An 11,622-nucleotide genomic window follows, 5' to 3' on the forward strand; every position below is an offset into this window, starting at 1 on the left:
GTATTTTCTTTGAAAGGAGGGTCTGCAAAGTAGGTCCTCCAAAGTATTAGAACCGAATGCATCCAATACCATAGGAGTTTTACTTCCTCACAGTTATACTTAACACTTGCAAATAAAATCATTGAGTTGAAATCACAGAACATTAGAACTGAACAGAATCTTGGTGATAGATCTGCTGCCTCATTTTACAGATGAGGACTTGAAGGCCTAGCAGGTTAACCAACTAGTTAATGGCAGAGCAGGTATCCTGACTCCCAGTCTGGGGATTTTCCCATCAGGGAAGATACCTAAACTTTTACAATTGCATCCCACCCTCATAGTCTGCAATTACATTTGGTTCATTGGGCTTAAAAACACCATGCAAACAGAGCTCCAATTACAAGAACTCTTGATGGCTGATACAAACAAACGCAAAGAATCAACCGGCCCATCACTTCCACCAAAAGGATTGAGGCAGTACATTTTTACTCTTTGTAAGTATAAAACAAACTGTCATTGCCTGGGCCCCTTTCAGGGGTGGATTACTGTATAAATCAAGCCAGCTCACTAAAAACTTACCTAGATGACATTTAACACATTTCATCACGGTCCCCACCAGCTTGTGATCTAAGCCAGACAGAAGCTCAGAAATTTTCCCCTGGTCGAATTTTGGAAGAACTGTGTAAACAACGCCCCTTGCTGGTCAACACAAGAAAACACAAAAGCCACCGCTGACAAAAGCAGGCCTCTTAACAAAGGTCACAGCAATGCCTCTAAGTCGTCTTCTAGTCTATGGGAACCATGGCCAGGTCAAAGGAAAAATCATGGGGAAAACAGCAGGGGGAAGAAAAAAAACTGCATTTTTCCTGAGATGTTTATATGTGCCTAGTTAAAGTTAGACCCCAAAGAAAGCAGATACATTTTTGGTATCCCATTGAGTTTGAACAGGCAGTTACAAGATCCACAGACATACGTTATGCTTATACACATAAACAAGATTTTTATTGTTAACATCAATAGAGAGGGAAGAATATTCACGTGTCAAGGAAATATTTCAGGATCACAAAATGGCTCTTGATTTGTATTCATAAGTGATTTGGTGAACCACTATCTGTTTTTGAGTGAAATATATATCTGTATATATATAAATATAAATATATATATATAAAAAAGAGATTTCCAAAGCTTCATTTCCATTTGGACTCTTGCAATAACTTCATTAAAAAGAGAAAGCAGAAGGCTTGAGGTTAAATCTATGTTTTATGGATATTCTGATTCACCAAAAATGAAAATTATATCCTATTACATTTATTTTAAGTGGTGCACAAAGAAAGTACAATCAGCACTGATTTGGCTCAGTAACTTGCCTGAGGAAAGGCTTTTTTTTTTTTTGAGTTTTAAAAAATATCCCCAGCAAAGTGGTTGAGGGTACTTGAAGATGTTAGCACCGAGTGTTTTCTAAGCAATTCCAGGGCTCTGTTATCTTTTGCTTGCAGGGTCTTCTCAGCTCTCAGTTCATTCTTGATGGCATAGGGATCTCTGAGGATCTTTTCCATTTCAAATTCATAATACAATTTCATTTCTTCTTTTAGGAGTGTATTTCCAACCTCAATTTGACGCTTTAACTTCCTAACAGCTTCTTTCAAATCTCTGTTTTCTAGATTCAACTTGTGGATGACTTCTTTGGCTTGCTGGAGCTCTTCAGTTAAGTTTTTTACATTGGTTGCTTTCTCAGAGAGGTCGTTTCTTAAAGTTTGAAGTCCCCAGTTATTCTTTGAAGTATCCATCCCTGGTTCTTGAAAATTTAGGGGTTTTGTGGATACTTCTTTCTTGGAGTTCAAAAGTTCTTTTTCAGCATTTTCAAATTCCTCTTCTATTTCTCTGCACTTCGTATTAAGTTCTTCCAGTTCTTCATTCAAAAGATTCAGGTGAAGTTTTGGAGACATTCCTTTGGTAAATTGCTTCCTCTTGTCTTGTCCTGGCAGTAATTTCTTTGTTCTCCAGGTAGAGTGATCTTCTGTGCTGTTAAAGCCTTCTTCTGTTGCAACATCTACACTAGATGATTCACAGGAGGCAGAATTTGTATCTGCTTCATTCTTTGAAACATTTACCTTTCTCTCTCTTAAATTTGGTTCTTGTTCTTTTTCATTTAGTTGGGAAATATATTGTTTCCTTTTAAATTTATTTTCTTCTTGAAACTTTCTACTGGACAAATTATAAATTCCTTCTCTTCTCTTGGTCTTATCTACAGTTGTTTGTTCAGAAGACTCAGGCTGAGAAGCCAATTCTAGAACATCCTGTGCACTAAAAAGGGGAGTAAACACATTCTCCTTCCAGTGTTTTCTTCTAGCACCCATTTCTTCAGGCACCTCTTCCAATACCTGAAAAACAAAATTTAAAATCAAGGCACATTCTTTACAATGGCAGCTAGTGTAGCTGGCTCAGGGGTGAAGGAATCTGAACATTTGAGGGCTGGCTCCCCCTCTAACTCAGTGGGTGACTTGGGCCTCAGTTTCCTCATTTATAAATTGAAAGGGCTGAACTAGCTAAGCTGTATGGATGCTTCTAGCTTTAAAATTCTTTGATCCTATGAAATACAACCAGTAAATTGACACATTTAGCTATTTATTGTAGATAAAGTAATTCTATGAGCAAGCAACTGTACACTTGAAAACAGACTGCTTTAAAATAATAAAAATGATTTGAAATTAATAGGTTAATATTGGTAATACCTGTGCTTTCAATGTGTCTGATTTTTTTTTCTAGTTCTTTTGGATTGGACTATTGTTTATTCATTCTTTAAAGTGACTAAAACATCAGGGCTTAATGAAATGTGAGCTGCTTTTGGTAAAGTATACCATGCAGACTTCCTTATGACTAACTCTGCCAAATGCCCTTCTGTCTTGACCTATAAATTCCTGCTATTCCAGTCTTGGGCTTTGCTTTTAGGCAAGACTGCCAAGTGTACAGAATTCTATCCGTTTTGACAGCAATTTCATGATGAGAACCTAATGTCAACAATTGAAAATATTAATACCACAAAATGTGTTTTTCTCAAGATATTGACTCTGAGTATAGTTTTTAGGTGAAAACTGAGCATACTAAATCACAACCAACTTCCGAAATTTATAAAAATTAGAGGATGATTATTTTGTTTCAAAAAGATTCTTCCCTATTCAAAGGGAATCCTTTCCTAAAGCACTGAAATCTTTGATTAGTAACTACTTCTGAGGGAAGGGAGAAAGAACTCAAACAACTTTTGAAGGGACACTGGCATCCAAAGCCATGATAGCTGAAGTTACCCCTAAATGGTGAAGAGGAAAGGGTCACTTTATTCATTTAATACATCAATTTACTGTAATATATTTGTAGCATCACCACTGAGAAAAATCAAAGTATGCCTGCATCTATTTTAACTATGTACACAAATGTAATTTTCTTCTGGTAATGAAAAATGGCAAATGTTGTATTTATTTCTTAATTAATATTTGATTTATTTGTAGCAATTTTAGAGAATACAAAGAAGCCCCCCTAAACAAAAAGAATCTCCTTCATAATCCCATGGTCCTGAGATAACTACTTTTTGGTGTATTATCTGTCCAGTCTTTTCTTTTTAGTAACAGTAGTTTATTTTAAATTACAGATTTTCCTTGCTACAGGCTACCAAGGAATAAACTTGATACCTACAGGTACTGAACATGCCTCTCTCCCTCCCCCACAAAAGAGGGAAGGAACTTATTGTCCCCAAGGGTACATCCCTACTGGCAACTACTTGGCTTTGAGGAAAAGTGAAGGTATAAATATTCTTAAAATGAACTCTTTGGAGATGAGGGTTCAGCGACAGTGTTAAAATGATTGGTTCAAAAGCCACGAGCCGATCTTTACGGAAGTTTAGTCCATCAGACCATAGTAATAAACTCAGACTTGAAATTCATGGTATGTATTTGTCATTGGAGCGTCATCTCTTTTCTCTTGAAATAGTCCTTTCTCACTTTTATTATTCTACTAATCACTATCCAGAAGCATCTATGATCTATTCTTAAAGAGGAACATTATCATTATCCTGGTTTCCCTCTTCTCTAGAAATATGAATGCAAATGAGTAGGAATTATGACAGCAATCACAAAGGAAAGGAAGAGAGACAGGAGAAAAGAGGGTGATGCTAACTGCCAGTCACACTTTTGTTTTAGCAGTCAAATTTTTACCGGGCAATTCTGTAAAAGTTAAAAATGTTTCTAATCGGGTAGCAATGGCAGAGGGAATACTATTCCTCCTGCCTAATTCTGGATGAAGGGCATTGGTGGGATTGATCAGGAAGGAGGTGAGCACAGAGGTGAGTAAAGTGAGGCCACATTTATACCTGGAGATAGCAATAATGACACATGTGAGACAGAGGTCTGTGTATAGACAAAGGTTAAAATACAAAATTGATTTTGTTCATAATTTTGCTCCTTGAAAAAGTGACTTCTCTGTTCAACTCTCTCATAAATCTTTGGCAAAACACACACACACACACACACGCACACATACATTTTTAAATTTTCACTACATTTCTTCCCCGAGCTTCTATATAATTTCCTGGGCGTTTGAAAGGAAATGCCTTTCAATGATTCCTATACAGCCAATGCTCTTCACAAAACCGGGAAGAGTCACTTATTTTATAACTGAGGCCCAGAGATGTTAAGTGATTTCACCAGCGCTGCATATCCTGTAGTGGTAAAACGGAGGACCCTGTCTCCCAGGTCAGTGCTTGTTCTAAAATACCTCTTTATTCATCTGCTAGGTTTCATTCCACAAATTGAAAGAAAACAACCCACTATTTTCAGAGCTTAGGTATCTTTTAAAGGGCCACAAAAGGAGAGAGGAAAAATGAAGGGGGGAGGGGAAGGAGAATTGCATGTCATATATCAAAGAACAGAAAGAGAAATGTTTGAAAAGCCTTTTGGAATTTCCCTCCCATGGCTTTGTGGATGGAAAAATCCAAACTCTGAAATATTTGGAAGAAGTTTATTCTGAGCCAAATTTGAGGACCATGACCCGGAGCCTCAGATGTTTTCTGGAGTCGTAAGCAAGTGTCAGAGACCAATGTTCAGGTCCAGGTGTGGTCGGGCGCTCGTTTTAGATGTGAGACACGAATCCAAGAGGTGACTTCCTTCAATTTTGTAGCACAAGAGTTAGTTAAGAGTACCTGGTAAGGTCCTTTCCAGCGAGGTTGTAAGGAGTCTCTCAGTTGGTGCCTTTTCCAATAAACAAAGTCACTGGGCTGTAATCCATGATCCTTGGAGTGTTCAGCCCCCGGGAGCTCGCTGTGGAAAGACTTCCTATTATTTGTTAGAATTTTAAGTAGTCCCTGACAATAATGTAGTATTTCTCCTTTAAGTAAGGCTGGCTCATATAAGCCCTCATCCAGCCTCACAGGTCTCCCTGTTATTATCTCATAAGGTGACAGACAGTGTTTTCCAAAGGGAGAGGATCTAAGGTTAAGTAAAACCAGTGGGAGGGCTTTTGGCCAGGGGAGGTTAAAAGTTTCAGTTAATTTAGCTAATTGAGTTTTTATTGTGTCATTTGTCCCTTCTACCAACCCAGAGGATTAGGGATGACAGGCACAATGGAAATGTATAATGGGCCAAATTTTGCAAATGGATTGAATAATTTGTCCAGTAAAGTGAGTCCCACGATCAATGTGTAACTCAGAAGGGATTCCCCAAACTGGAATGATTCTTTCCAGCAATATTTTGCCTGCTGTTAAGGCAGTAGCCCTCCGACAGGGAAATGCTTCTACCCAATGAGAGAACATGCAAACCAAGACCAACACATATTTGTAATGCTGGGATGGCGGCATCTGGATGAAGTCCAGTTGCCAAACTTCAAATGGTCCTGTAGGCAAGGGAAAATGGCCTTTCGAGCCATGAAAAGGCTTGTTAGGGTTATGTTTTGGACATATGGTACAACGAAAATATACCTTTTGGGCTATTATGGGGGATGGTTTCCAGAAATATTGTTTTCCCCAGGATATCATTTTCTCAGGGGCCCAACGAGTCATTTCATGAATGAATTGAAGGAGAGGAAATTGTGCACCTAAAGGAACTATGGGTTTTTTGTTAGTACCCAGCCACAACTCTCTATTTGGATCAAATACACCTCCCTTTTGCTGCCAGATTTGTTTCTCTCGGGGGGTTGATGCCTGTTGGTATTGTAAAAGAATGTTAGTGCGGGTATTGGTGGGTCGGAAGGTGCATCCCGTATAGGACAAGTCATCTTTCCCAGGGCAGCATTCTTTGCTGCAGCATCAGCTAGGTTGTTTCCCTTAACTTCTTCTTCTTCAGTGTTATCTTTGGAATGCCCAGGAATTTTTATGATTGCCAGTTGTTTTGGCATTTGAATTGCTTCTAATAGCTCTGAGACTTGGTGCCCATTTCTTATAGGTTGTCCAGATGAGGTAAAAAATCCTCTCTGTTTCCATAGCATGCCAAAATCATGGGTTACTCCAAAGGTATATCAGCTATCAATATATATATTAGCTATCTTCCCTTCAGCCAAAGTGCAAGCTCTAGTTACTGCCATTAATTCAGCCATCTGAGCTGATTTTACTCCTTGGAGTTGGGCACTTTCTATTATGTCTACTATGGAAGTGATGGCATATCCTGCCTGATACTGCCCCTGATCATCCTTTAAATAAGAACCATCTGTGAACCAAATTAGGTTGGCATTTTTGATAGGAGTTTCCTGTAAATCTGCTCTAGGAGAGAGTAAGGTATCAGTTAGTAGACTGCAGTCATGTTCTTCCTCTTGTTCACCTGGAAGAGGGAGGAGAGTAGCAGGTTTAAGAGTATTGCAGCGCTTTAAAGTGATGTTAGGGGAAGAAAGCAAAAGCACTTTGTAGGAGGCAAGGCAACTTACAGAATAGTGTTGAGTGTGTGAGAATTTAGGAGAGATTCCACATAATGGGGGGCATAAATTATTAGTGGGGACCCCAGGACAAATTCCTCAATTTTCTTACATAAAATGGCTGCACCTGATATGGCTCTCATACCAGGGGGGTGTCCTTTTGCTACTGTGTCTAACTGTTGGCTAACATAACCAATTGGCCTGTGATTGTCACCATGTTTCTTTTTTTTTCCTGAGCATGAAAATAATTTATTGATTAGACATCTGGTTTATTCAAGCATTAGACCTACTGAAGATAGAATCAACACAGCTCATGGAATAGGAAAAAAACTCCATCTAGCACCTGCTTCATTTTAAAATCCTGGGGACATGGTTTATGCATTCTGTACTATAGTCTCACCCTAAGTGTCCCATGTGCTTGATGTGGATGAACTTGAACATGATATGAGAAACTCTGTGTACACTCAACTTGGCAAGTATCATTAGTGATGTGACTTTCAGAAACATTCTTAGGCACAAGAAATAGCACTGCCTACAGTGAGAGTCTTTGATAATAAAAAAAAGAACAAAAAAGAATTCCATTAAATATAATCTTACAAACATGAAAGAAAATATATGCATTTTTGCCAATGGATTGTTTTACATATCAGGGAAAATGTCACAATGAGATTTTCTAACTATGAGATTAAAAGATTAACTTTTAATTGATAATCAACTTTTGATTGACACTCAGGTGGTTGTGTGGTACTAAAAATCAGAGAAAAATAAAACCAATTTAGTCTAAATGGGATTTAGGGAAGAAATGCAGGACTATTAATATGGAATAACAGCTGTATTTCTTTGGCTAAGTCATTAAAAAATGCCAATTAAACATTTTTCAGTCAAATTTTATTTAAAAAAAGCAGCAGATCAACATTACAATTCAAGAATCTAATCTAAATATGCACTTGACAATGAAGCACATCTGAGTATGGAGTGTCACCATGTTTCTGAGTTAATACTCCAAGAGCATTTCCGTTTATTTCGTGTACAGAAAGGAAAAGGTGCCTGGGTAAGAACCTGTTTTAAATCCTCTATGTGTTGTTTTTCCCTTTCTCCCCAGCAGATTGGGTCTGGTTGGTGATTCTTTAGTTTTCTGTATAAGGGCTGAGCCATTAATGAGTAATTTGAAATCCAACTTCTGCAATAGCCTGTTAACCCTAAGAGCCCTCTTAATTGTTTTTTTGTTTTGGGCAAAGGAAAGGTCATGATGGCAGAGATTCTCTCAGGGTTTATTAGAAGTCCCTTTGGGGAAATCGTGTGTCCTAGGTATTTAACTTGGGGGAGACAAAATTGTAATTTATCTCTGGACACTTTGTGTCCCTTCAGAGCAAGCGGTTGCAGCAGGTATATGGTGTCTCCTCTGTGTTCACTCAGGGAGGGTGAACACAACAGCAGGTCATCCACATACTGAATTAGGGTAGATTTATTTGGAAATACAATATCATCTAAATCAGCCTTTAATATTTGAGAAAAATACGTAGGACTTTCAGAGTAACCCTGGGGCAAGACTGTCCATGTATACTGGCGTTTTTCCCAAGTGAAGGCAAAAAGATATTGACTATTCTGATCTACAGGTATGCTGAAGAAAGAACTGCATAAGTCAATGACAGAGAAGTGGCTGCAGTGATAGGAATATTGGACAGTAAGGTGTGTGTGTAGGGGGGAGGTTAGGGACGACTGGATGCCTAGGAACCACTACTTTATTTATGGCTCTTAGGTCCTGAACGAACCTCCAGCCTTTCCCATTTGGTTTTCTGACTGGGAGTATTGGAGTGTTGCAAGGGCTGGTGCAGGGTGCTGTCAGTCCTTTATCTAAGTAGTCCTGAATGATTGGTTTGATTCCTAGTAAGGCTTCAGGCCTAAGGGGGTATTGCTTAATGTTTGGCAGAGGTTTAGACTCATCTATGGTTATCTCTATGGGAACTGCTGACTTAATTTGTCCAATATCAGTGAAAGAGTTTGCCCATAGAGAATCTGGTATTTTGCATAAGAAAGGCTCTAAATCCCCATGTTCAAAATCTCCATTAACCTTAGCAAGCATGATATTACATGTGGGTTTTTGTAAGTCTTCTGTGTCTCCCAAATTGATAATCATTTCTCCCTTCTGTGAAAATGAGATGTGGGCATTATGGGTCTCTAAGAAATCCCGTCCCTCCTACTGTGAGCAAGGACTGAGGAAAACGAAAAATAAAGAAATAAAAGAAAAAAAAAAAGAAAAGAAAAGAAATCCCATCCCAGCAGGTGTATAGGGGCACTATCTACTTAAAGGAAAACATGTTGCCCTATAAGTTCTCCTAACTGAAATTAGAGGGGATCAGATTTAAAAGCAACAATTGGGGAGTTTGAAACCCCTACCATTTGAATTTTTACTTTACTCCGAGGGAGAGGGGTTTTTATTAAGGAGGGGTTGAGGACTGGCAGTGTAGCACCAGTGTCCACAAGGCCTCTGGTGTCTTCCGCATTTAGGGATATTTCTATTTCCCCTAGAGTGTTTGTCAGAAGTAGGGGAAAAACCCTCTCTATTCCCTCGGAGCATCCCTATTCTGGTTTTAAAGTTTCTTTGGTGCCTCCCTCTTTTGGATGATTCCATCTGCCAGCTATAGTATGATTCCCATTCATTTTCCTTAATTTGAGAGCCTAATTTCTCTAGTTGAGCGTGCAAGAAAACCAATTTGGGAATATCGAAAGTTCCCCATTTTGGAAACCTCAGACCTAGGTCATCCTTAGCAAGATCTTCCCATTTATACAAATACTTGCAACTAGAGGCGCCATAATTATAAAACATAAAGCCAGCTGGGGTGCCTGAAGGAGGTCATTCTTCTTGCCTTTCCTCATTCTTACAGAATTTGTTTTTCATTTTTTTTTTTTTTTTAAGGAACCGAACTGTGGTCTACAGTTTAATGTCGTGGATCAGAGTGTGCCCCTTATCTTGGGAGCTGATAAACTCAGTCTCTCATTTATCTACAAAGAGAGCTGGGTTCCTTGCGCAAATGTGCCCACAAGCCAATTGAAATTAGTTTTGAGAGGAAAAACGCAATGGAGAAAGCCCTTTAGAGTGCACTTCCAAATCAAATTAGGATCCCAAAAAACCACTTTGTAGGAAGAGAACCGACAGCTCAGAATAAACCCGGACCGCCAACCAACAGCGGGAGGTCCGGGTCTCCGGAGGACTTACCAGGTTCCCGCCGGAAGAGCAGCTGGAAGTCGGGGCCAGTCCATGGGCACGTGCCGGTACCTTAGCTCTGGATTCGGGCGACTCCTTCGGGGGTCCTGAGTCATCTCCGAGCCCCACGTTTGGGCCCCAGAATTGTGGACGGAAAAATCCAAACTCTGAAATATTTGAAAGAAGTTTATTCTGAGCCAAATTTGAGGACCATGACCCGGAGCCACACCCAAGAGGCCTTGAGCAAGTGGACTCGCTGTGGCTGGGTTACAGTTTGGTTTTATACCTTTCAGGGAGGCAGGGGTTACAGGTAAAGTCGTAAATCAATACGTGGGAATTACACATTGGTTTGGCCCGAAAAGGTGGGACATCTCGAAGCGGGGGCTTACAGCTCATAGGTGGGTTTAAAGCTCCTTTGGCTGACAATTGGCTGAGAGAGTCAGGCTTTCTTTAAAAGACCAGAAAGGAAATGCTTAATTTAAGATAAAGGTGCAAGCACTCTAGGAGGTGCAGACAGGAGAATCTCTCAAGTTAAGATAAGGATCTGCTGGGATGTTTGAGTTAAGTGGGGGGCTTTCTATCTTTTAGGTGATGCTAATGCTTTACCGGAATCAGGCTGGGAAGCAAACCACACTGTATTTGGTTAACAAAAGCCTGCTTAGTGGGATTTTACCATTTGTGAGCCCGACTCATCTGGCCTCCTTGGGAAGGAATTTCAGCAAAAGGAAAAAAACAGAGTTTGGAGTCTTCTGAGCTGCTCCTTTTTTCCCCTCTCTCTTTCATTAGCAAGATACCATTTAAGGGCTTGTTCCCAAATCTAGTCACAGAATGTGGCAAAGCCCAGACTGGGGGTAAAAGCTATCAGTCTTGTTTTCTCTTCGCAAATTGCACTGCTTTTTTTTTTTTTTTTTTACACAGAACAAGTGTTCTCTGGCAAGAACAAGGAATATACTTCGAAAAAATGACACTGTTCTACCCTGGCCTGGCAGCCATTTTGTTCTCAATAAACTTGACTAGATAATTTGTTGCGGCATAAGGCAAACCAAACCAGAAGCCATTACTGAAAGTGTAAGCATGCCTTTTTAGTGGGTCAGTTGTGAACATTTATTATCATAAGTGCCTACTCAACACTACATTGGATACTGAAGGTCTGAAGGGTAGGGGAAAGAGACCCAAGAGGAATGAAAAATACAGATTAGTCAGAATACAGACAGGAAAACAATATAAAGTCATACGAAAAAAATAACATCAGTGGTCTAAGACAGCAATCCCCCCAGAAGTCCCTGGCATGGGTGTCTATAATATGAATGACTACATCTATTCATTTGTGTCTGGCATGAATTAATAATGGACTTCTAATGGTTCTAGTTAGTGTCTCCCAGAAAACATCACCATTCATCCTCTGGTGACTTTTTTTTCTTGCAGTGGCAAAGTAGTAGGATATTTTTGTGTAGTAAGGGATCTCTTGTGTCATGCAAGTGGTTTATATTCACCTAAAGAATTTGGGAACCACTCATAAAATAAATTGAAATGAATTTATAATGTAATAT

At 39.4% G+C, this 11,622-nt stretch overlaps 1 protein-coding gene across 1 annotated transcript; it reads right to left on the reverse strand.

Annotated features, from left to right (window-relative positions):
- Nucleotides 1–1,376: 1,376 nt before the first annotated feature.
- CCDC160 (coiled-coil domain containing 160) lies at nucleotides 1,377–2,336 on the reverse strand. Its single transcript, XM_069463321.1, has one exon. It carries the CDS (start codon nucleotides 2,334–2,336, stop codon nucleotides 1,377–1,379), a length of 960 nt encoding a protein of 319 aa, XP_069319422.1.
- Between the last annotated feature and the right edge of the window lie 9,286 nt (nucleotides 2,337–11,622).

The sequence above is a fragment of the Eulemur rufifrons genome, chromosome 30 (assembly GCF_041146395.1).
Source record: "Eulemur rufifrons isolate Redbay chromosome 30, OSU_ERuf_1, whole genome shotgun sequence".
NCBI lineage: Eukaryota > Metazoa > Chordata > Mammalia > Primates > Lemuridae > Eulemur > Eulemur rufifrons.